General features: G+C 52.4%; 1 protein-coding gene and 1 long non-coding RNA gene across 2 annotated transcripts; both read left to right on the forward strand.

Moving 5' to 3' along the window:
• The first annotated feature begins 292 nt into the window (after positions 1 to 292).
• Positions 293 to 24,980, forward strand: SSU72 (SSU72 homolog, RNA polymerase II CTD phosphatase). Its single transcript, XM_055582515.1, has 5 exons — positions 293 to 561; positions 10,121 to 10,264; positions 22,186 to 22,325; positions 23,098 to 23,216; positions 24,462 to 24,980. The coding sequence occupies exons 1-5, from the start codon at positions 383 to 385 to the stop codon at positions 24,561 to 24,563; spliced, it is 684 nt and encodes a 227-aa protein (XP_055438490.1). The 5' UTR covers positions 293 to 382; the 3' UTR covers positions 24,564 to 24,980.
• LOC129653150 (uncharacterized) lies at positions 10,271 to 11,632 on the forward strand. The gene is made up of 2 exons (XR_008714963.1): positions 10,271 to 10,527; positions 10,665 to 11,632. It is a non-coding gene; the product is annotated as an uncharacterized LOC129653150 (long non-coding RNA).
• Positions 24,981 to 25,132: the final 152 nt, after the last annotated feature.

Consider the following 25,132-nt stretch of genomic DNA (forward strand, 5'->3'; position numbering starts at 1 on the left):
CTTCACGCTAAGGAGGGAAGCCGGCAGAGACCAGCAACCTTCAACGTACGTCCCAGGTGCCGCGGCGCCTCGTACGTCACTCCCGGCGACGGCGAGGACGGGCGTGACGTCACTTTCGCCGGCGCGACGCCTCGCGCGTCAGTCCCGGCGACGGCGGCTTGCGACGTCAGGACGCCAGTTCGAGTAGCCGGGCAGAGGGAGAGCCCTGGCCCTCACGCTCGAAGCGGTTGTGCGCTCGCCGGCCAGGCAGCAGGGGGTGGGGCCTCCCTCCGTCCGCGGCCCAGCAGTTGGGGGCGGTGTGGGGAGGCTGCCTGGACGCCGTACATACGCCCCCGCCGCGCGTCCTGACGCGCTACGTCGCCGGCGCCCCCGCTTCCGCGTCATGACTTCCGGGCGTGGAGGCCGCCATCTTGCTCGTGCGGAAGCGGCGCGGCTGGGTGGGAGTCCCGAAGCGGGAGTCGCAGACGGTGCGGCTGCCGCCATGCCGTCGTCGCCACTGCGGGTGGCGGTGGTGTGCTCGAGCAACCAGAACCGGAGCATGGAGGCGCACAACATCCTCAGGTAGTTGGGGCCTCCGCCCTGGCCCAGCGCGCCCCACGGACGCCGGCCGACTGGCCGTCCTTCCGGCCCCGGCCCGTGATGGGCAGTCCTGGTTCCTAGTCTCGGACCTACCCGGCCAGTGCTGGGCGGTCCCGGTTCCTGGCCCGTGTTGGGTGGTGGCGGCCGCAGTTGCTGGCCCCGGCGCTCCCCGGTCCATGCTGGGTGGCGGCCCCGGATCTTGGGCTCGGACTGACCCGTGCCGGGCAATCCCGGCTCCCGACCCGTGCTGGGTGGCGGCGGTTACCAGCCCCGGTTCTCCCCGACCGGTGCTGGGCATCCCGGGTTCCCAGGCGGGCGGTACTCGGCGGCTCCCGAAGGACGGCCGAGAGGCCGCGCGGCGTCCGTGCTTACTGGCTCCGGGGCCGTGTGCTGCGAGGACTCGAGAAAGCTCGGTTCGTCCGGTTTCTCCCATATGTGCCTAGTGTCAGGAAAAATGCAGAATGTGAGCCGAAATGTTTCCGGATGACGGGAACCTCGAAAGCTGCTCGTAAACCTGAAAGGCTTATGCTGTTCGTGTCTCCTTAGTACTCATATCTGTATCTGAAAACAGTGACCTCCTTTAAATGCTCTGCAGTGAGGTGGTAAGTTCCAAGCCGAAGCTTAGGGTCCACGAGAGGACGGCCAGGCTCTGTCCAGGGCGTGTCGCCTTGTATCAAATGTGGAAAACTTGGCACGACAGAACCTCAGGATAGCACAAGTCGTTAAAAACACGGAAGTGGCCTGTTTTAACTTAATACATTTGTGTGTTTACTCCTGTTTACATTTTTCAAGTCTCATGCAAAGAATTCCTTTCTCCTTTGGAAAATCTCCAGTCGACAATTTCTGAACCACACGTGAATTTGGTTTCACTCTTTTAGTTTATATTTCAGTGGTAACTGCCTTTTTGCGACTCTGATGTGTACGTTTAATAAAAGTTTATTCCCATTTGATAGTTTTTTTCGTTCAAAAGCACTTCACAGAATGTGAGATTGATCCCTTGTGTTACAGTTAAAAGTTAGGTGTACATGTCATCTTTGATAGTAAAATAAAGTTGAAATTGCTTTTTCTCCCGAAGTTTGCTTACTTGGACATTAAAGGGCAACCATGCCTCGCTTCCCGTACCGCCGCAGTCAGCTTTGACTCTCCCAGTGAAATCAGAGTTTTTCTGCACTCCTCGTTCTTTATGAAGCTGGACATACCAGGTGTCCATGATCTGCTAGTTAGGAGTTTAATTCTTCCCTAAGATCTACCACACTATACACAGTATTCAGTTAATGTGTTCTTTTGGTCCAGTGTGGTATGCTTGAAACCTAACAAATTAATGTGGAATTTTTTTCTAAACTAGAATTTTTTAAAGTTGTCTTAAAATTTGGAAAGTCCGAGGATTACAGTGTGCTTTATCTGATCCCCAAACTACATATATCTGTTCAGAGTCACTAAAATATACGTATTTTAGTGGTAAATATAAAGAAAAGACTGCAGAGTTCACATTCGTGGAAAATTATTCAAGGAAAATGAAATTTAATATCTTCAGTTAAAATAACAAGTGACCTGGAGACCACCTCATTCTGCTGACTCTGGCTGGTTCTGGATTCTTTGTTTTAAGCTCTTCTCTGCATAACAAAGTTGGGATGGAATCTTACAAAAGGAGGTGTTTTTAAATTTCCTCTAGCAAATTTGTTCAATCATTTCTAAAGTTTTGCCTACCTAATAGTCCTCAGTCACTGCAAATTACAATCCCTTCCTTAGTTTGAAGTAGATGGTATAGCCTTGGTACTCCTGTGGAAAGGAGGGTGGAGAAGAGCCCCTGGAGATAATCACCAAGTAGGAACGCTTGTGTACTTTTAGCCATTTTACTGTCTTCCAAATTTACTCACGAATGAGGGCCAAAGGAGGTAAGTTTAGAGTAACATACAGTATTTACCTCATGAATGTGAAGTTATTTTAGATATGAATCTTAATTCCTAAGATGTTAATATTTGGGGGACTGTCTTCCTTTTTAAAATAATAGTGTTTGCATGTTGCAAAATGTCCTTGCTGTAGAAGATGGAGAAGATAAGAATCACTTGAAGTACTGTTTCAGTGTACATCCTTCTTTCTGGATGTTTTCTGTATATACATACACACACTTAAGAGAGATCAAAACACTGTTCTGTAATCTCTCCACAGGATGTCCAACGTAGTTTGATTTCAATGTTCATTTCTGCTTTTATTTTAGTATATTGGATTTAAACATATCTGTTCAGATTGAGTAATGGCAGTGGTTTCAAAATTGATTGAGTACGCAAGCAGTCCTGTGCAGTAGTTACTTTGGTAATCATCCCTAGTGACAGACGTGGGGTGGTTTCTCAGTTTTATAATGTCCAAATCCTTGTGCCATTCATGTCTCTCTGTACACTTTTCTAGTTATTTCCTTGCCATAAATTGCTGGAGGTAGAATTGCTGAGTTAAAAGGTAGGCATATTTTACATTTTCATACATTCTGCCAGACTGCTTTCCAGAAAAGTGCCTATTTACAGAACTCCCATTTCCTCACAATATGGGCATTATTTACATCTTTTCATGCTGCTGGGGCAAAATAAGAACTTTGCCTTTCCTTTAGCTTTAAAATTGCTATTGAGATTGAACAAATTTTCATGTCATTTTTCACTTTTGAAACTATGATATTCTCTCCATTTGGATAATTTACAAGGTTTAATAGCATCTTTAAGTAATTTATATGATGACTTTTGTTACAAGTAGGAGCGCTTATAGAAGATGTAGAGACATGAGACATAGGCGTTAAAGATGATTGAGAAAAGTATTTAAAAATGATAACGATAAGGGACTTCCCTGGTGCAGCAGTGGTTAAGATTCTGCACTTCCAGTGCAGGGGGCACAGGTTCCATTCTTGGTCAGGGAACTAAGGTCCTGCTTCCTTGGCGTGGCCAACAAAAAAAGTATGATAGTGAAAACAGGGAAATTGCATTTGCAGTTTAGTTACAACTGCATAAAACTGTGCTTAGGAAAAGTTCTGAAATGAACTGTCAAAGGGAATGTAGGTTTTTTTAGGCTACTCTGGGTCTTAGTTGCAGCATGTGGGATCTAGTTCCCTGACCATGCAGCAGCCCCGGCCCCCTGCATCAGGAACGTGGAATCTTAACCGTCAGACCAAACAAATGTAGTTAGTGGAATATGCATGCTAGATTGTTTATTACTAAAATCCAGTTTTTTTGCCCTGTTGAAAATCAGCTCAGGCTGTATTTTTCTGACAAGTTGAATATAAGTGTTAACAAAGGTTGGCATTTTCTAGAGCTAGCCATAATTTCCCTAGGGTAATCATTTTTGATCTTTTGAGACTAAATTGTTTGAAATACTAGTCCTGGGAATCCTTTAGGTTTTTAAAAGGAGTGTAGGAAGACTGTTTGTTTCTACAGAGCCTCCTATTCTTGGTACTCTGCAGATTAAGATGTCCCTTTGGTGCCAATTAAATTACTTTTTTGTTCCAAACTATCTCTGGATGTTAAGGGGCATGTTGATTTTTGGAAGCTATATTTTTAATTGTAGTAATTCAAATTTTAAAGAAAGATTTGTATAACTTACTAAAGTGAATTCTCGGTCTGTTTTCAATTGTAACTTCCTGGGTAGTGTGATTTGGGGAACATAAGCAGACAGGCTTCAAATGTGGAAGAAAGAAGTTTAGCGTCATCTCTTGAGCCCCTCTGTACCAGGTACTTTACAAATGCATATGTCATTTCATCCTCACAACTCTTAAGATGTCCACACTGACAGAGGTGAGGGGATAAGACCCAGAGCCAGAAGCCCCAGCTGGTGAGTAACAGCAAGGTTCTGGACACGGGGCTCCAGTCCTGATGCACAAGTAACGTCTGATGGGCTGGAGAAGGATCCAGATCCAGGGTGTGGGGAATGCCCAGGCAGCTGAGGCCCTGTGATTCTCCGATTTGCGGTGGGGCTCTCAAGTGTCAGTGTCCTCAGTGGAGCATGTAGACCCCAGCCACAGTGGGGTGGAGGTGCTCAGACCTCCTCTCCCAGGGGTACCTTGGATCTGAACCCTGGGCCACTCGACACGGCACACTCCCCATGGTGGTGCTGAACTCTCCCTTGTCTTGTCCTAAACCAGGGAGGGATGGTTAGCTCTGCCCAAGGCCCCTTGGGCTGCATTTTTTTATATTTCTTTTCTGGGTACACTTGGCGAAGGTGAACTGGAGACCATTTGGGGAGGTGGAAGGATTTGAAATCGTGTTTTTAAGGATGGCAGAAGAGGTGCCTACAAGGGACACATTTGCCTTCATAGATCTTAAGGGACTCTGCATTGTGTTTTGGTTTTTGTTTTCAGGGGGCAGAACTAAGACCAGAAGGATTGGTTGGAAGAAGGTAGATTTCTGTTTGTATCTGAACATTGAGATGAAACTGGGTAGACCAAGCATAATATCAGCTCCAGCAGCTAAAACATTTTCCCTGCCTTAAGGATCATCACCAACCTTCTGTAGGTGAGAACAGGTCGAGCCCAGAGAAGGAAAGATAGTTGGGCGGATTCATTATGATAAACAATGCTTAGCGCAGTGTTGGGGCTGAGCATTTTTAAGATCTAGCACTCAAGTGCTAGATCTTAAAAACCTGCTGTGTGCTGGCCCCCACCCTGGGGAGGCCAGCAGTGACCGGAAGAGCAAGTTGACCTTCGAAAAGCCAGGGTGGAGGAAGAGCCAGCCTGGAGCAGGGACATCCAAGCAGGAGCTCTCGTGGGGAAAACGGTGTATGTTTGTCACAAGCTTTGTGCACGGTGACCTCATGCTGAGAAGCCTCTTGGTTTCTACTTGGCCTTGTGGGATGGCAGGAGTAAAATAAATCCTGGAAAACATTTATTGAGAAGTGTTTTGCTAGTGGTGACATCAACCTTACTGGAATGTTAACATTTCAGGAAGTTGATCTCAGGCTTGTGGCTGTACCACAGTGAAATTGCAGGCGGATGTTGGAAGTGTGATGGTGTGTGAGCAGTTGATTTGTGTTGGGTAAACATGGGGTCGTTGTGTAGCTAGAAACTAGGCTGATTAAGTCATGGATGGTTTTACCTGTAGTAAAGGTGACATCATTGTGAGCACATTGTGTCCCGCTTAGAGGCAGGTCATACTTTGAGAAGTTTGGCAGTGGTCTAGGATTTCAGTCTTAGCCAAAATAATGCTTTGAATTAGGTTAATAAGTACACTAGAAAATAGGGAAAATACCATAACCCATAACCTGTGCTGATAATTTGTGTGTTTTCATGATCAGTGTTCATTTTAACTTTTTATTTTACCTTTAGACATCAGGACTGAAACAATTCTGTTTTCCAAAATTCAGCATTTTTTATGATACTATAATCTTTTTTTAACTTTAACATTTTTTTATCTTAATATTTAACATAATTAAAGTATGTCTCTGATAGTGATAGTTTTTTGATACCTTTATAAAAACAAGTTTGATAAAAACTTGTCTGGAAGATTTATTTAACATACGAAATAATTGGCCCTTAAAGCTTTTTGGTTGTCAGGAATACTTTTATAGCGCTCAGTCCTTTTATGTAAGAAACACATTGTCACTGTGCACAGTCACACAAGATGGGCTTGTGTTGTCAGCTGCGTGAGCTTAGAAGAGAGAGCACTTCTGTTGCTAACTAGCCTTTTTGCCACTTGTGAACATTTTGCTGGGGGAAGAACAAGCCGAATTTCTTTTTTTGTGTGTGTGGTTTAAATGCTTCTGCCAGTGAATTCTTCTTTTGGGGGGTTTCACTTTATTTTTAAATATGTTTGGGTAACTAACTGTTCAGGCAGTTGGGGAGGCAGTGAGAGGGCACAGCTGCACACCCCTGCCCCCCACCGGCCGGATAGTTTCTAGTGGGGAGAGGGTCACCTAGCCTTTCAGACACCAGCAGGCATCCTCTGAGATACCCTGGTAAGGGTCAGCCAGCTGAAAGATTAGCCCAGGTTATCTTTGGGGTAGTTTACTTTTAGCATATGGACAGTGTTTCCTTTGGGCCCTAACTCCAACCTCAGACTCCTCTGTAATAGGAGAGGAAGAGAGGAGATGACTCACCCAGGCAGCTTGGACTTGCTGCCCCAGCAGTAACAGGGTGGGTGGGCACAAAAGACGCTGTGCTGGGGCCTCTCCATCTCCTGGAAACCCTGTGGGCAGCTTTTCAGTGGCAGCCCTGCACTGCCCCGACCTGACACATCCTGGGGTCCTATTTGGGGTCTGCATCACAGAGAACAGTATGTGTCGGGGCCCCCAGGGCACCCTGTTTCCACTCTGCTGTCACCCCTGGGCCATAGTTTTGCTGTCCTGTGCTTCCCGCCACCTGGGTCCTGGAGGTTCCCTTTATGCCATGCTCCCAGAGTATCTGAGGAGGGGGTTTGGGTCTCTTGATCGCTGCTGAATCCCAGCACATAGCAAGCTCCAGAAAATACTCCTGGATCAAGGTGTTACGACAGACCTACCGCCGGTAGAAATGGTGATTGTTTTCCTTAAAACCTCAGCCATTGGGGTTTTAATAATCTCTTTGCTTCTGCTGGGCTAAACTAAGGTTTGTTCACTGTATTTCATTAATGTGTTTCAAGAGTAGTTGTACCTGGACCCGTTTTAACAAATTTGAACTTAGATTTAAGAGTTGTGTTAGTCGCTCAGTCATGTCTGACTCTCTGCAGCTCTATGAGCCCGCTAGGCTGCTCTGACCATGGAATTCTCCAGGCAAGAACACTGAAGTGGGTTGCCATGCTCTCCTTCAGGGGATCTTTCAGACCCAGGTCTCCTGAATTGCAGGCAGACTCTTTACCATCTGAGCCACTAGGAAAGCCCCAGATTTAAGAGTTAGGCTCATGTAAATAAGTTCTTTGAAGTGAAGTCACTCAGTCATGTCTGACTCTGTGACCCCATGGACAGTAGCCTACCAGGCTCTGCCATCCATGGCATTTTCCAGGCAAGAATACTGTAGTGGGCTGCCATTTCGTTCTCCAGGGGATCTTCCCAACCCAGGGATTGAACCCAGGTCTCCTGCATTGCAGACAGACACTTTACCATCTGAGCCACACTTCAGGATGGAATAAGTTCTTTAATAATGGATAAATATTTCAAAAGAATGACCACAAGGAAATGACTGAGATATAGAGATACTTTTTTTTTTTTTTTTTTTAAAGAGTGATGGAGGAGCTGTGTCTAAGTGAATCTTCAACGTACCTTTGTTGGGAAACGTTTTATTTTTCCCATTGTTCCCCAGAATGATTTTTGGGACCCTTTTTGGAGCCGACTTCATAGATAGCTAGCTGAGAGAAGTGGGCTTAACCATGATTTCTTACTCTGACCTCACAGGCCCTCTCCCATAATTAATTTATCATTATTTGGTCTCAGATGACGTGTTTAAAAGAATCAGGGCTGCCACCAAAGGACAGACCTTTCTCCCCAGATCCTGTGCACGCCTGTGTGGCTTTGGGACAGACCCAGGGTGGTCCTAGATGGTTGTCCAACAGCTGTGCTCACGCAGCCCCCCGGCTTGCTTCCTGATGGTGTCACACCTTAGGCTCTCTATTTGGGAACTGGAGTCAGCCCCAGGTCCCCTGGGGACTGTGTTTCTGTGGGTATGTGTCTTCTCATAGCACACATCCCTCCCTGGTGGGCCTGTTCCCTCCAGGGTATTTCTGGGATGGGGACAGTTGGCTCTGTGAGGATAAGGTGATTGTTTTGGGCAGTTCTTGTGGAGTAGCAGCCATCGTGAAGCCAGCAAGACCAGCATGGCCCCTGCTGTGTGCTTCTGTGGGGACATGGCTGTGACCTGTCCTCCGTCACCATCTTGGGAGGGCGTGTCCCCTGGGCTGTTGTCAGGGGGGCCTTCAGCCCCAGCTTGTTGGTGCTCTGACAGAAAACATTTCTTCTATTGTGCATTCCTGACCTGCTAAGGAAACGGATTCAGATTCTGGTGCCATGGTCTGTGGGCATCTGCCGGGGGCCCTTGCGTTCCAGCCACCCTTCTTTGAGGTCCATTTACATCTCAAGTGGCCATGACCCCGTATGCTCAGTCATCTCTGCTGTCGTCCATGTTCTCCATCATGGGCAACGTTCAGGGCTTGGGTGGGGGCACAGCTTTGGCTTATAGGGGTGGAAGGACAGGGCTTGGTAGACACAAACTTGATGAGATGCTTTTAAAATGTATGCCCGTGATGCTCTGCGGTGCCAAGCATGGTGTCTGCTCCTGGACCCTTCATCTGCACAGTGGCACCCCTGAGTGACCTCCAGGTCCTTCCTGCTTCTCTGGGAGAACAGTGACTCAACTGGGTTTCTGGAATTGCTGTGTCTAGTGGGAGGGACCGTGGGTCTCGCCCCATGGGCATCATGGCCCAGTGAGGTTTTCCTCCTCCATCCCCCTTTCAGCAGAGAGTGACTGGCAAGGGTGCCCACGTGGTGGGGGAGGGGCCGCAGGCTGGCACTTCTCTGGGTGCTGGGCCTCGAGTGTCCAGATGCACTGGCTCCTCTGTGGGCCTCCCATTGTGATGACCAAAAATAGCTCCAGAAGCAGCCAGACCCCTGAGTTACGATAAAATGTACAAAAAAGCTTGAGACACTGAGAGGTGGCTGCAGAGCCCACAGCACCATGAAGAGTACATCAGCGCTGCCGGTCTCTGGGTCGGCTGCCAAGTCGGTGGGTAGGGACGCATCCACACGGGCATGCAGCAGTGTGTGAACACAAGATGAGGGTGAGCAGGCTGTTTGACGCAGACACTTTGAGCACTCCCAGCCTTTGAGTTTGAGAGGACACGGGGTCTGCAGCAGAGCCCCTGGAGTGAGGACAGCCACGGGGCCACGTGGGTGCCGTGTGCGACTTGCGGGTCCTGCCTGCCTGACCATTTATCAGGAGACACTCAGCCATCCCCTTGTCTTCAGGCCTTACAGGCATTGCCTCGAGGCAGGAGGCCATTGTGGGGGTGCTTCTGCCCTGGGGGCTCTGGGGCCTCTGTCTAAGTCCTGGGAAGCCGGCGTCAGGGCAGCTGGGAATCTGGGCAAACAGTTTCCTTTTAAGAGTCGCACGACAGTCAGACCACAGGGTTTTCTAGGTGAACTTCACTCGACTGTGTGTCTGTCCTTGGCTTTCACAGATAGCCGCCTCATTCCCTGGCGTTCACTGGTTCTTTGTCTTCTCCTTGGATTGGCTTCATCTAGCTTGTGTAATGTGCTGCAGGGTTTTTTAAGATTTGAGTATAAAATACTTAAAAATGGAGAGACTTCCCTGGTGGTCTGGTGGCTGAGACTTCACCTTCTGCAGGGGATGTGTGTTCAGTCCCTGGTCAAGGGAACTTAGATCCCACATGCCTATGGCCAAGAATCCAAAACGTAAAACAGAAATGATAATGTAGCAAAATCAATGAAGATTTTAAAAATGGTTCACATCAAAAAAAAAGAAGAACTGAGGAACATGTTCTCTGTGAATGGCAAAATTGTTCGAGTCCATTTCCTGTTCCGTTTTAGCATTTTCTGTCTTGTTTAATCCAACTGTGATTCTCTGTCCTTTTGTGTCTTTCAGCAAACGAGGATTCAGCGTCCGGTCCTTCGGAACAGGAACTCACGTGAAGCTTCCAGGACCAGCACCTGACAAACCAAACGTTTATGATTTCAAAACCACATATGACCAGATGTACAACGATCTCCTTAGGAAAGACAAAGAACTGCATCCCAATGGCTGCCCTTTAACCCCGAGGGCTTGTCTCTGGCACGTGTCAGCTGTGGGCACCCCTCGGGGCACCTGTGAGGCGGGGGATGCGGCGGCCCGTGCGAGGTGTGCGGGGTCACTGGGTCTCTGTCCCTGTGCTTACGGGACAGTCCAGGGGTTGGAGACCACGTGGACACAGTCGGTTAAGGTTCTGGTGCGGTGTTAGAGCAGCTTAGGTGAGGAAGGTGGGAGCCCGAACCCTGTGGCTTCGCGCACTGCAGGTAGGTGTGCGTGCGGGTGTGCCCTGGTCCACAGGGGTGCCTCCCACCCTGGTGGTGGTCTGGAGATCACAGGAGGGCCACGGTGGCTGCAGAGGAAGCGTGTTAGAAGCAGGTAATCTGAGAGGATCTCATTGCAGGAAGACACAAAGCAGACTGGGTCTGCTCCCTGAGACTCACCAGCTTCTTGCGCACGTGATCCCAGGCTGCGGATGGTAAGGCCATCCTGCTGGCTGGGTTTTGACCAGGACCTTCGGGGTCACCCCGAGTGCTTTAGATTCCTGGGCCTCCTCGCGTTACCTCAAGTGATGGTGATTCTTGGGGTGGAACCCAGACACGTTCCAAGTGAAGGAGTGTAGATGCCATGTGGAAATCTGTCTTCACGTTGGCACTCTTGCAGTCTTTTAATAAACTACAAATGTCCTCTGTACACCTGTAAGTTAGTTAGGTGCGAGGGACCCCAGAGGCCATTCCAGCAAAAGTACTGGACGCAGGCGGTTGCTGCATGCTCCGTCACTGCACCTGCTCCTTCCCAGTTGCAGGGGGAACGTCGGGTGGGAGCATCAGGGCAGAAACAGGTGTTTCTTGTTAGTACTTTGGCTAGGCACTGACGCATGGGTCCAGGACTCGCCCCCTGCACAGTCCCCAGGGCCCCCCAGCACACCTGACCCACGTCCCCTTCTCAGAAGCCCCAGAACCCACATTAGAAAATATTGGGAGCACTTCTGGGAAGCTGCCAATTGTGTCCTGGCCTCCATGGTGGTGACGGGCTCTGGTAGAGACTCTTCCCTGAGGTCTGAGCAGTGAGAGCCGCCCTGGCCTTGCCCAGAGGTGTCTGCCACAGCTGCTCCCCAGGGCAGAGCTGGGAGCCTCACTCCACGCTTTTGGTACTTGCACCACAAACACTCCGTGTTGATAGCTTATCTTGAGACCTTGTCTCTTTTTGAAGACTATTTTTCAGTTAGCACCATTCATATTTTAAAAGCTCTTAAACTCAACGAGAAATGAAACAGGTAATAGTGTACTTGTTGTGCTCCCTTTGTCACTGTACTCCAGGTTATCTCACATCAGAGCGCTCTCTGAATAAGCATTCACACACGAGACCAAATCTGGAGGTGTCGTGTGTGTGCCCCTGGTGGCTTGAGATGAAGGGGCAGGGCCCAGCCTGAGTGCTCAGATGCTCCTCCAGGGTGACTGCACAGGCCTTTGCCCCCTGGGAGTGTCCAGGGGATGGCTGTCCTTGCTGTCGGCAGTCACACCCTTTGACTGCCCTCTCCGCGCCCTCATGAGGCTCTGGGAGGGATCATTGGTTTCTTGCTTCACTTGGGTGGGATTTCTGCCCTCTAGCTGGGGGTGGGAAGGGGCCAGACATGCAGTGCTTGGCTCTTCTTGAGTCAGCCTTTGGCCTTTAAAGGAGGAGTGTGGGGGATTTGGGGCTTCCACACATAAAGGGAATGGCAGAATGAGGGTCTGCTGACTTGGGCAGGTTGGTGATCACAAGTGGGACTGGAAGCCCTATGTCCCCATGTGTTTGGGACACAGCAGACTAGCTGAAAACCCAGGACTGTAGCATGAGTGCCGGGGCTGTTGCAGAAGTGGTGGTTCTTGTAATTTGCAATGCAAAGCTAAGAAAATACTGTAAGATGTAAACCAACATTCAGTAAATGTTCAAATTTTCAGGGGAGAAAAAATGCCAGTCATTGGGCAGAGGCGGGAGTTGAGACTGAGGTGCTGGTGGGGACAGAGACAGCCCTGAGGACACTCAGCAGGGCCGAGGACCCTGTAGTGCTTGAGCCCTCAATGGTGTTAATTACTTGGCTATAAGTAGATGTTTTGATTCTGATTTCCTGTCCACAAACAGGAGGGTTTGGGGGCCTGCCTGCTTCGAGCCCCTGGCGACAGGTGTGGTGAACAGCACCTGCTGAATGTCGCTCAGCCCGTGAGTAGAGCCAGACGCCTGGTGAGGTGTGTCCTTGGCAGTGCAGGAAGTCTAGGCTCACCTAACCCTCCCAGACACGGACACCTCCAAGGTGGGACCTGTCCTTGACTATAAGGAGGTCCATCCACTCCAAGTGTGTGGGTCCCAGGATTGTACAACCAGCAAACAGAGAAGGTTCTCACCCAGGAAACCCCCACAGCCTCTGGCCCACCCCTACCTGTCAGGTCATACGACTTGGGTCTGTAGCAGCTGGCTTCTGCCTGACACCTGAGGTTTGTACAAGTTGTAGCAGGTACTCAGCTGGCCTTTCTTAAGTGTAAATTCCCTTTTGACCTTAATTTCTTTGTTCCCTCTGCCTTGGAGTCCTTTTAAAAACAGACCCACTGCAAACTTGGTGTTCCACGTGGGGCTTTAATGTAGCTCCGGGGTCAAGTTGGTGGAGGCATCCAGGTTTTTTTCATTTCCTGCCAGAGCCAGTTTCCACAACTGAACGTCCTCCCTGGCTCCCAGCATCGGCTGTGTGGACTCTGTGGCTTAGCCTCAGCCTGCTGGCCACCTTTGGGGAAACAGAAGTGGTTTCTTCTAAACGTAAGGATGGCCTGCCTGCGACCTGATGAACAGGGTCCATGAGCCCAGTCACTGGAGGGGCCGCCCAGAAAGGAGAGTCAGGTGGGGTCCTTGGGGCTCCTTAGAGGGTCATCTTTATGTAAGTTTCAAGTAATTGCTTTGTGAATTATAAAACCATGTGTCTTAGCATGGGAAGGAATGTGTGGCTATAAATGCAGTTAATGTAAAATTTTTAATTCGTGTGACCACTTGCTCCCCAAATGGTGAGCTGAAGTGCAGGTGTAAATATAACACGTTCCCAGATCCTGACTTGTCCTCGGAGCTGGAGGCTGCCTGTATAGCTGTATCTAGCAGACTTGCCCAGTTTATCTTGTGGATCTTTTGTAACTAATTACCTTTGGGGTTTAGATTTTTTTTAACTATTCATTTTCATCTTCTCAGTTTCATTGTTTTTTAGGCCTTAGATTTATGTTTACACTCACTTCTCCACTGTGTACTTTTTGTTCTCTTGGGGTAAAAGATAAAAATAAAGGTGATTTCTAAGATTGTAAATCCCACAGCCTTCAGACCTCCATCATGGGTTCGAAGTCAGTGGACACGGCAGTTCCGTCCTGTTCCAAGGCCCCTAGGCTTTTCCAGAACCTTGTTCTTGTGGTCTCTCAGACTGTTACCGCCTTCTCGTGCTGTGCTCAGGGGGGTGTTGGGGGGTGGCTGCCCAGCTCCCGGCCCTTGCCCTGGAGATGCTCTCTGCACCTGAAGCCCAGGCTCTTTCAGGCTCCCACTGTCAGCATGTTCCGCCTGCCCACCTTGCTCACAGTCGTGGTCGCTTTCCCTGGCCCCATACCTGCCTGGACACAAACTCGCCTGTCTGACCCCATCTCATTTCATCCTGGTTGGCAGCTGTGGTCTCAAGTGGTTTTTGAAAATGGTGTCTGTTTAACATGGGAGCGTGTTCCTAAGCCAGGCACTGGTACCCAGGGAAACTCTGATCCAGTTTTGCTGATACTTAAGCTGTTGGGTTTCAGAAAAGCACTCATGCTTAAAATTATGGCCTTAAAGATAGATGAGGCCAGAAGAGTAGCTTTCATGTCTGCCAGACCATGCCGCAAGTTGAGTGGCCAGCTGGGTCCCTTCTGAGTGAGTACGAAGCCTCAGGCCTGGTCACTGCACCCTGCAGCAGGTGTGTAGACAGCGGGTGACACTGTAGCCCACGCCAGTGTTTTCTCTCTGCCTGGTGTCCAGGGTGGTGAGGCCATTGCAGACCTCGACGCCAGACCGCCTGCCACTGGCCCTGGGCAGTGGTGGGACAGGTGCTCGGCAACTCAGCAGCCTTGGGAGCTCCCTCCAGGGCCGGCCAGGTGCTCATTGCAGGGTGGCTGCAATCACCCTGATGAATATTTTTTTCAACATGAGCAAGTCCCACGTGACAGCTTGTGCTGAGCATTCCTCAGGGTGTGTTCCAGGAGTGCCCCAGTCATCTTGGACCCTGTGACCATCTGCAGTCTAGAGCCATCTGCTCTTGGCCTTGCTCACACCTATGTGTGGAGGGCAGCCCCCTGACGACTGATGGGCTGAGTGTGTTCTCATGACAACACACAGCAGCTGCACCCACCCCCCACCAACTGCCACCTGTTCCTGGAGCCCTGGCCTATTCCCAGCCCCTGGGGAAGAAGGGCTGACTCAGCCACAGGAGCTGCAGCCTGGCTCTGCTGCCCCAGTCCCGAGGCCCAAGGGAGACCCTCGTGCTGCTGCTCAGCGCTTTTCTGTGAAGAGATGGGCTGGGTGCCATGGGGAGAGGGTGCTTCCTGCCTCCACAGCAGGTGAGGGTGATCAGGGCTCTCCGGGGGGAGGAGGCGCAGTCAGCCTCTGGTCCCCTCCCAGTGGCACTTGCATCTGGAGTCTGAACTCCAGGTAACCTGTGACCAGCGTCGGAGGGCTAGCTGGCTGGGAATCCTGGTGAGCTATGACAGGTATGAGGTGGGGGCTGGGTAGGCATCAGCAGTGTGTTCTACCCCCTACCCTGGGGCTGGGCCTGGGCCTGGCTGCAGGAGCAGGAGGAGAGGGCTGGATGGGCATGCTGAGGGTGGGTGAGGGTCTAGGCCCCAGCACTGTGTGGACACGGTGGACATGGCTTCCTCTGACCTTGGTGGAGGCAGAGTCTGCTGAGGAATCCTGAGCTGGGATGCTGGTGTAGCTATGTTCACTCCAGCATTGACCCCTTCTCAAGGTGATGTGGACTCGAGGAGAAAGCACGCCTGAGGTCTCAGGCCAGAGCTGTGTTGCCAGCAGGTGCTCCCCCCACCGGCCCCACATCCCCTGTCCACAGGTGAACCTGCACCTTCCCAGCGCCATCCTCTGAAGTGAGGGACCTGTCCAGGGTATCTTTGGAGCACATGTCCACTCTGGGAGCGGGTGGAGGTCGAGGGGTGTCACAGGTGCTCTCAGGGAGGGCCTTTCCCTGGCATGGAACCCGTATCTCCCTGGCTCATGTTCAGGGGCGTAGCTGCCCTGTCAGGACATGTGCTGTCACCGTGACCCCCAGAAAAAAGCGGGAAACCTGTTGGGACAGGCTCTGCTGGGCTGCCTTTGGGTTAGGGTCCTGTAGGTACCAGGGGACACCGGGCAGCGCCTCTCCTCCCGTGGCCTCCTCTCAGCTTCTGTCCTGCCCTTGGGGCTCACGGCTCTTCTTCCCTTGGCTGTGGTGTTTCCCAGACACCTCCGGACCCTGGCTGCTCCCACAGGTCCCCAAGGGGAGCCCTGTTGGGCACGGGTCGGTTTGCAGTGATCACTGGCGTCTGGGACCAGCCCCCAACCATCTTCTTATCCAGACAGTTAATTTTCTCATGCCGATTGCATTGTCTCGAGGGCCAAGCTCAACCTTCTCTGAGTGGGCTCAGTTGGGGGCGTCTGGGTCAGGGGCCACCCTGGGCTTGGGGCTGTTTCTGCTTCAAACTAACTGGAATTTCAGGGAGGGAGGGGGTCATTTTATTTCTCCTTGAACTCAAAGTGTTTGGGGCAGATCTGCCTGGCGCTGCTGGGAGGGTGGGCGGTGGTGGATGGGCAGAAGAGAGGCTCCTGGAGTGTCAACACGTGCCCCCACCCCCGCCCACTGTACAATGCTTGGGGTCTCTTGTGTTTTCGAACCATTCTGCATAGAAGTGATTTGATGTTTGCAGAGTTAATTCATCATTTGAGGATTTTTTTCTCAAAAAGTTTTAAAAAATAAGTTAATTATTACTAAAATGCTCCAACCTAGGACTGAAGCTTTTGCTTTTGTTTCAAGTTTAACATTTCTATGGTGTTGCACACAGACAGCTGGGGACAGGTATGTGTCTATTTAAAACAAAACACTTAAGACTAAAGATACATTCCCCATTGTGTTTTTATTTATCCAGCCAATTTATTTTTTAAAGTTCTATTTTCTTGAGCTTTTTCTCAAATGAACGTAGCCTTTTACCTGATTTGGATAGCAGTCGACCTTATTTAAAAGTCTACTGATACCAACTCTGGTTTAATGATACGCTTGTCACCTGCTCCTTTCAGGCTGACTTGAGAATGAGGCCCTGACCTTTGACCTCATGGATCCTTCCAGTTACACTGAGGGTCGCAGTCTGTGTTCTGGTGGCCCAGTTTTGTTTTTAACACCATTAGAGAAGGGGGTGGGCGGGTGGCAATGTTTCCTTTGAAGAAGAGATACGGTGGTTTCTCACCCCCCTAGGATCCATGCGGAGGTGGCCAGGTGCGTGGAGCCCCTCATGCTGTGCCCATCCAGGGAGCGCTGGGGGCAGTGCTGGTTGATCAGACCCCCACCTGTGAGCCCAGGCCAAGTTCCAGGTGTGTGTGTGTGTGTCTGTGTGTGCAGGCGATGGGGGCAACCGTGCCCTGGAGCCCAGGCCTGTGAATAGTGTGGTGCAGCTGGTTACGTGTAGGACATGATTACAAATGAAATGTATTTACTGGTTTCCAGTCCATTCTTTACTGACTTTGGCCCAACCACAGCAGCTGTGCTGCCAAGTTGCAGTTTGGGGAGTTGTGGCCGGGTCTCGGCTTCTGTCTATCCTGCCCTTTCCCGGCTGCCTGTAGCCCCGCCAGCCCAGGCCCAGTCCCCTTGGGTGGTCCCCTCTGGCCCCTACAGCCTTCAGCTGTTGGTAGCACTCTCTCTGTCCAAGAGGTTTGCTTTTCGGATTTTTATCCTTTCTGTACATAATACGTGTGGCACAGGTGTAATGGCACAGTTACACTTCCCGTGTTGCCCTGTGCTGTCCTCCGGGGTGTCCTGTTTGCAGCACGTGCGTTTGAGACACCCATTGTGATCTGAAGTCTTCTATCTGGGGACGTGGTTGTCACAAATGGTCCCGTGGAGACAGGGTTGGGCCCAGCCTGCCCTCTGGTGGCCAGCACCTGTGCTTCTTGGGTTTGTGCTTTTTTACAGGGCCTTACCAGGCCAGTGGCTTTGACACAAATCCCTGGGGTTGTTGTGACAGCAGATTGTAAGTGGCATGGGGAAGCCATGGGCAAGGGTTGGCCCTGTGCAGCCTCGGCGCTCATCCGAAGTGAAGGTGGCAAGGTTGTCGCTGTGTTATGAGGCTAAAATTTGAATGAAATGATTGAGTTGTTCCCAGATGGAGTGGGAGGCCCATTTCCTTACTGAGCTGCCCATCCCTCCATGCCTGGAGGCTTCATGTTCAGGGAGAGGGCTCCTAGCTGCCTCCCTCAGGACTGGAAGGGGTCTGAGGGTAGTCTTGACCCTCTTGAATCAGCAGAGAAAAGAGCAGGGCAGCTGACCAGGGCTCCAGACTGCTGGACTTGGAGTTGGGAGGTTACTGTGGGCTTCCAGGGGTGCAAGGTCCTGCTGACCTTGGTGCTGTGCTTGGCCCAGCGGGGTTTGCAGAAGTCTCAGCTCTTGCCCAGGGCGTGGCCAGCCAGTTGTCACCTTTCCGGGGCAGCAAGTGCCTGAGCTTCGCAGCTGGGGGCTGGTCCCTGCCTTCGAGTACCTTCCCCAGAAGCATTGGGCTCCTGCATGAGGAGTTTTGCATCTTCCATTTCTGTTGGAATGAGCTCAGAACTGGAACTCAAGTCAGGTAGGAGAATGCCTGAGCAGAGTGTCCTCTAGGGGCGCAGCCCACCTGGCAAGCCCACCAAAGGATCCAGGTTCACATCCCAAGCTCAGCCCTGAAACAGGAAATGACAGGCTTGGCCTCGTGGTATGCAGGAGCAGAGGTCCTGACGTAGATGGGCCAGGATGTCCTCGGGCTCTGACGGGTCAGTGTCCGGGGCACAGCTTGGACAAGGGTATCCTCTCTTGGCAAAACTCCCATGGTGGTTAGACCGAGACAACCTTTCTTGGTGAAGCTCCTGTCATGGTAGACTAGGGCCTGCCCGAGTCATCACGCCTGCCCGATCCGAGAGTCCCCAGTGCGTGGTCAGAGCTGGGCTCCAGAGCCTGCTTGTGGAGAGTGAACGTGGGTGGTGGTGGACAGTATTGTCCTGAAGCCTCTTTTCCAACAGGTGTGGAGCTGCACCACCCTGGCCCTACTCCCTCCTTCTCAGGGTTCTGTCTCTTCCCAGAGACCCTGCTTCTCTTCTCAGTGTTCTGAGCTCTGCTTTTCCTGGGTTTGTCTCCATCTCATGTACTGGGTGATATTTGCGGGAATCCAGACTGAGCTGTCTCACCTTCTGGGAAGTGTTTCTGTCCCCAGGGAAGCCAGACCCTGGTGGGCCTCTGGGCTGAGTGGGGACATGGGGTCTGGGCTCCACTCTTAAACCCATACCCTTCAGGGGAGCATCTGACCCCGACTTGCGGTTCTTCCGGTGTGTCTGCCCTCCCTGGAATCCCTTTGTCTGACTCACGCATCTGGCTTGGAGAGTTCCATGGACTGCGGAGTCTGGTGGGCTACAGTCCATGGAGTCACAAAGAGTTGGACACAGCTGAGCAGCTAACACTTTTTCACTTTGGCTCATCTGCCCCCTCCGCCCTCAGCTATCTGCCTTCACGGGCACATCTCTGCTTGGACCCCAGGCTCCCGGCCTGGGCTGTGTGCCAGGGCCCTGCTCTGTGTCTACCCAGCCCCTTCGGCTCACCCTCCTGGGCCCTCGTCTGATGGGCACCTCTGTTCAGCTGAGTCGACCCCCACCTGCTCCTGGGGAGGCAGGAGCAGCCACGTGCTTGCACTCCACAGGGTCGGCTGCCTCACTGCTGAGGGCTCAGTAAGGCCCTGCCCGTGGGTGCCCATCTGTCATGGTTGCCAGGTGGATTGTTGAGGCCCGTTTCTCTGAGAATCGCTGTTGAGGCAAATGTTCAACTGAACCTGTTTGTGAGCCGAGGACACCTGTGTAAGGGCCAAACCTCACTTCTGAAAAGCTACCTTGACCTAGAACAGGCCGGAGGCCCTGGGTGTTCCAGTCATGAGCAAGTGCGGCTCCCCTAGCAGACGGCCTTCAGGCCAGCCCATGGTGCCCACGGGTGTATCTCCAGCTCATTGGTGTGCCTGCCTTTTGCTCTGGAACTTTGGAGGAGAGCCACCCCGTGCCTGCTATGTTCTATTGCACTGTCAGGACAGTCCCTGAGGACCCCATCCTGAACCAGGTGCTCCCCCGTGGGGTTGCTTCAGTGACCCATGGTTGCTCATGGAGAAGCTGCTGAAGAGCACATCTCCTCTGACAGTAGGGTGTGTGTCTTTTGATGGCTGAGACCCCCGAGTGTCTCAGAATCACCCTCTGTGCTTCGCTTGGCAGGAGGCAGACCCTCCTGTCTTCCCCAGGACCCCCACCCCCCACCCCACCCCCGCACTGCCCCGAGATGCCACCAATCACACAGCAAGGGAGGTGCCCCAGCCATTCTTTACCAGCCCCAGCTGAGAGTAGTTGGGATGCACTGTCTGCAGGCCAAGGGGCTGGGGATGCATGGCCGCCACCCCAGGACTGGAGCTGGAGTGGGGGTGGGAGCCTGGATGCTGCATTCTCTGCCCACACCCACCAGGACCTCCGTTCACCTGGATTGGACTTTTGAGACTGCTTGGACTTCCCTCATATCTCAGTTGGTAAAAAATCCACCTGTAATATGGGAGACCTGTGTTTGATCCCTGGATTGGGAAGATCCCCTGGAGAAGGAAAGGCCACCCACTCCAGTATTCTGGCCTAGAGAAGAGGTCGCAAAGAGAGACGACTGAGCAACTTTCACTTTCACTTTCCACACTTGTCAAGGGGTTAGTTTCTGACAAGTGTGTGTGCTCCAGGGGTGGCCCCAGCCAGCTTCCCTCCCTCGAGGAGGCTCCCTGCTGTGGCGGGTCACCTGGCCCTTGACCTACTGTGCTCAGCCAGGCTCACCATTGCACCTGGGCCCAGGGTCACCACTGGCCACCTGAGGATCCATGGGGGTAGTCCAAGGGGCCTAACATGTCCTTCCCACCTGGTCGGACCCCGGATGGGTGGGCCTTCCCTCAGAAGCCAGACCCTAATAAACGCTTCATCTTGGTGGCAGATGACCCTGTCCTGTCCCCCACTTTAACTGTCCCCCAAGGTGTGAAGCAGGAGTTCAGTTGGGTCCCTGTGAGTCCGGTGGTTTGCAGCTTCACCCTCAAGGGCTTCGAGCATATGCTGGCCTTGGTCCTGCCAAGCACGGCCTGGACCCTGCTTCTCAGATATTTGCTGGAGAATATCCCCAGAGGCCACCATTACCCCTCTCCTGTTGCACTGACCAGGGAGCGGATTTGATCTCTCAACTCAGCCCTTTCTTCTTAGTTACATCACCTGAATTTCATCTGTTGGGTCATCTCTGTGAATACCTGAGGGTCGAGGAAAGGAGGAGGGGCTTTGCAGGGCTGCTGGGAACCCTGATGCGCAGCTTCCTGAGTGCCTGGTGGCCTTCTTGTGGCTGTCACTGTGAGTCTCGGTGTACCCTGAAGCTGGGCTGTCTGGCAGCAAGTCTCAGCCAGTGTGGGGATATAGGCGCCTCCTCCACCAGCCTGACCCATGTAGGGCCTCCTTGGCCCGTGTTCCACAGGACATGGATGCCAGGCTGGCCCATGTTCCCTGGACAGGGGTGCCAGGCATCCAAAAGACAGGGTTCTGGGAAGGCCAACCTCGGTGTGGCAGCACAACTACAGCAGCCAGGGATGCAGGCCAGAGTGTGGTGCCCCAGGCATTACACTCTTCTAAAATGGCCAGAGCCAAAAACATCCCCCCCTGCCCGCATGTTAAAAGCTGTTTTCACCATCCAGGATGGTAGGAAATGTGTTTTGAGTAATATGAGCTTGTTTAAATAAACTATCTTAATTTAAAATCTGGGAAAGACAGTAAATGTACCACTCAGAGTTCCTAAATCAACTAATCTGTGTCCCTGAGTAGAGTGGGTGACATGCTTGTCCCACACTATCCGGAATGACCTTTAGAGACTACAGGCCCCATCTTTGGAGTGGCGAGCCCTCCCGTGGGGCCAGGGACACAGCCATCGGCCTTTGGGTGGGGCCCTGTGTGGATCCCTGGGGAGGCATCTCCAGCTTGGGGCCACCTGCTTGGCACAGACCCTGACTGTGGCACCCATGTGTCCCATCCAGTCTCCGAGGGACCCAGGCCTGCGCCTCTTTGACTCTGCCCTCAGTTAACCCAAGGCTTCTCCCTCCTGGACACTCTTGCCACTGACGTGTCCTTTCTTGGATGGGTTTCTGGATCTCCTCACTGTGGTGACTGAGCCAGACTTGGGTGTCCATGTGAGCTCAGTCTTTGCCGAAGGGCTGCGGTTCATTGTGGGTGCTGGCCAAGAAGCTGTAGGACAAAAGCAGCCATTAGGGACTTGACTTCCTCACTTCCACTGCAGGGGGCAGGGGTTCGATCCATGATCTGGGGGACACAGAAGAGAAGGCTGTAGACACTTGCTCTGCTTCCTGGAAAGGTGTGAGTCTAAAGGCAGCCTGGTAGGCTGAGGGGCGTGTGTCCAGACAGTAAGCTGCAGGCACTCATCCCCACCTGACTTGTCTTCTGCGGGGACTAGCACATTCTGCGCGCCAACCCCCCACCCCCACCCCGCACCTGCACCACCCTGATTCTCCTGCTGGGGAGGTGGCCTGCCTGGGGTGCTGAGCTGCTGGCTGGGGTGTGGGGCTGCTGAACTTAATGACAAGGGTCTTTATTGAAAGTTCCTTAATTCGAGTACTCAGCTATACGCAGAATGGCATTTTACACATGCTGGACAGAAATAAGAGGATCAAGCCCCGGCCAGAAAGGTTCCAGAACTGCAAAGACCTGTTTGACCTGATCCTCACCTGTGAAGAGCGAGTGTACGACCAGGTGGTGGAAGGTGAGCCAGCCCCAGGGCCAGACCCTGCACTGTGGAGCTAACCAAGGCCATGCCCTCCACCCTGCTGTGTATCCAGTGCTTCTGAGGCAGCCCAGCTCCTGTGGGCGGTCCCTGGTCCTGGCCCAGGGCTGATTAAGGATTCCTGGTGTGTCTGTCCCTAGAGGAGGGCATGGCAACCCACTCCAGTACTCTTGCCTGGAGAATCCCATCGATGAAGGAGCCCAGCGGACTACAGTCCATGGGGTCCTAAAGAGTCAGTGTGTCTGTGGGCTCCTGTGAGCAGGGGAAGTTGGGTGAGGCCACAGAGAGGTGGACAAAGGACCCTTGACCTTTGTGGGTCCTGGGAGGGGGATGGGGGCAGGAGATGGTGGCCTTCTGGGTAATTGCGTTCATCAGGGCAAAACCACCCCTGGTTGTGACAGCATCATGTGTGTTAAGGGTCTTTTTGGCACGGAAAGAGCATGCATGGTGCAGAGGAACTGGGGCATGGTCCTTTGCAAGTGAGGGCATTGTTACTGCCCCCTGCACCATAGGCTGGTTGGTGTTTGTGAGTGTGACCAAACTGCTAGGGGTCCCACTTGAGCACAAGCTTTCCTCCCAGCACAGCTGTGTTCGGCATGAGGCTCTGGGGTGGCAGGAAATGTGCAGCCTGGTTAGATGCCTGATGTGGGTCCTTAATTGTAGTCCCCAGAGGCCAGGGCAGTTGAGTATCACAGACCCTCCTGTGCTCTGATTCTGAGGCCTCTGACTTCCGTCCTTCTGTCATGGTCAGATCTGAATTCCAGGGAGCAGGAGACCTGCCAGCCCGTGCACGTGATCAACGTGGACATCCAGGACAACCATGAGGAGGCCACACTGGGGGCATTCCTCATCTGCGAGCTCTGCCAGTGTGTGAGTATCGGCCTGCCTGGGCCGCCTCCTGCACGCCAGGGCTTCAGCAGGAAACTGACCAGCCACTCAGTTCATGTTCAGATTATTTCCAAAGGTTACAACCCAGAACTGCAGAGGTGCCCACAAGTATGAGGGTCAGCAAGTTGGTTCTGGCTAGAGAATCCCCCTCTGAGTATTTTAGACTGATCAGTCGCAGTGGAGAGCGCCCTACCCCGTGCTGGTTCCATGGACACAGGCCTCCTGCCAGGACCCCAACACCTACTGAAGCTTGGGAGCCCCAGAGATGGTGTTAAAGGGTGTTGGTCCTCTTCGTCCTCTGGGCTTATCATTCCAGACATCTGGCCCTCCGCAAGTGGCCGTGGACATCCTCCCTTGTGCAGGAAACTTCAGGTTCTTTCACGCCTGCTGTGTAGCTGTGCTCAGAGCCAGACATTTCCTCTTGGTGGTGCAAAAGAACCCATCCAAGGAGAAACTGCTATGCTTTGTCATACCTTCACCCGCGGTTTCTGCATTTAGGCCAACTAACTGAGTGATTGGAAAATGAGGAAAACAAGTGGCTTAACCAAGAAGTATAGAGACAGGCAGGTGTGAATGTGTTTGCTGTGTGAGGGGCCCAGGCCCCTGCTCTCTTGTTACTGTGCCCAGCACAACTTCTGTTTCCAGTGTGTCACACAGTCCAGGGTGGCTGCCGAAGCTCCAGCCGTTGCACTTATGATCTGGCCATCATGCAAGAGAAAGGGCTGAAGGGGATGACGCATCCTAGAAATAGCACACGTGACACCCACCTGGGTCATGCTTGTGAGAGCTTGCAGAGGAGAGGTAGTGCTTGCAGGCCGAGACTAGGGCACCAAGCTGCCTCGGCCTTAGGCCAGCCCCAGGCCACCCGAGGGCTGCCCCTGGTCATGCCGCCTCCTCCTCAGGCAGTGGTTCTCCACCAGGGGCCATCTCACCACGTCTGCACGCTCAGTGGGCCTCAGCTGGGAGACACTAGTGGCAGCTGGCAGGGGGTGTACAGCGTGCTGCCCGACACCCTGCTGTGCACAGGACGGCCTTTGGGCTTCCTTGCGGGGAGACATGGGCAGGTTGGGTCTGCCATTTGTGGGGACAGCACAGCAGCGAGTGTCTAAAGTGCGTGTTCGCCTGAGCTCTGAGGCTGGCCTCTGGCTGCTGCTGCTCTGTGTCTCTGTCCCTGGTGGGTTCCCCTCACGGGGCAGCGGCTCAAGGTGGGTCTCTTGTCTACTCCAGATCCAGCACACGGAGGACATGGAGAACGAGATCGACGAGCTGCTGCAGGAGTTCGAGGAGAAGAGCGGCAGGACCTTCCTGCACACTGTCTGCTTCTACTGAGCCCGCCTGGCGCCCGGCCGCCACCCGCCTGAAGCCATCTTTTTGAACTTCCTTTTGTTAATACTTTTTCCTCCCAGACATTTGTTTTTACCTGTAGGTATTCTGCCGGTGGACGGTAGCAGTACCCAATAAACTGTACATATGAAATGAGAAGATACATACATGCCAGATCACAAACAATCAAGTTTTTCCCATCTCACTTTAACGTAGGAGTGGGATCTCGATTATAGTTTTTCTTTAACTGAAAAAGAAAAAAAAAGTTGATAGCACATGACCTCCAAGACATCTGCTTCTCACTGAGCATCCCTTTCCCGGCTCCCCTAACTGGCTGGAATGTACAAATCCCTGAATAAAGCAACAGGCTGTACTTTTGGGGAAAGAACCTGCCATTGTCCAATAAATAGATGTTGATGGTCATCTTGGCTTCATAGTGAGTTGCCTGGCCCCCCAATCAGGGCCCTTGGACAGCAGTCCCAGGCATGTGGGTCACGGGGGTCCCTGGCACCATCCAGAGGGCTTCCTGTTCATAAGCCCCTCCCCCGGGAGCTGGGACCACTGTCTGGTGAGAC

This window comes from Bubalus kerabau, chromosome 5, assembly GCF_029407905.1.
Source record: "Bubalus kerabau isolate K-KA32 ecotype Philippines breed swamp buffalo chromosome 5, PCC_UOA_SB_1v2, whole genome shotgun sequence".
NCBI lineage: Eukaryota > Metazoa > Chordata > Mammalia > Artiodactyla > Bovidae > Bubalus > Bubalus kerabau.

What these genes read in the sequence shown, in the direction of transcription:
- SSU72 (XM_055582515.1), top strand. Translation starts at nt 383, where the DNA reads ATGACTTCCGGGCGTGGAGGCCGCCATCTTGCTCGTGCGGAAGCGGCG. An exon ending in CTTAGGAAAGACAAAGAACT is followed by an intron (nt 10,265 to 22,185) that starts GCATCCCAATGG and finishes TCGAGTACTCAG; the next exon opens with CTATACGCAGAATGGCATTT. An exon ending in TCTGCGAGCTCTGCCAGTGT is followed by an intron (nt 23,217 to 24,461) that starts GTGAGTATCGGC and finishes TGTCTACTCCAG; the next exon opens with ATCCAGCACACGGAGGACAT.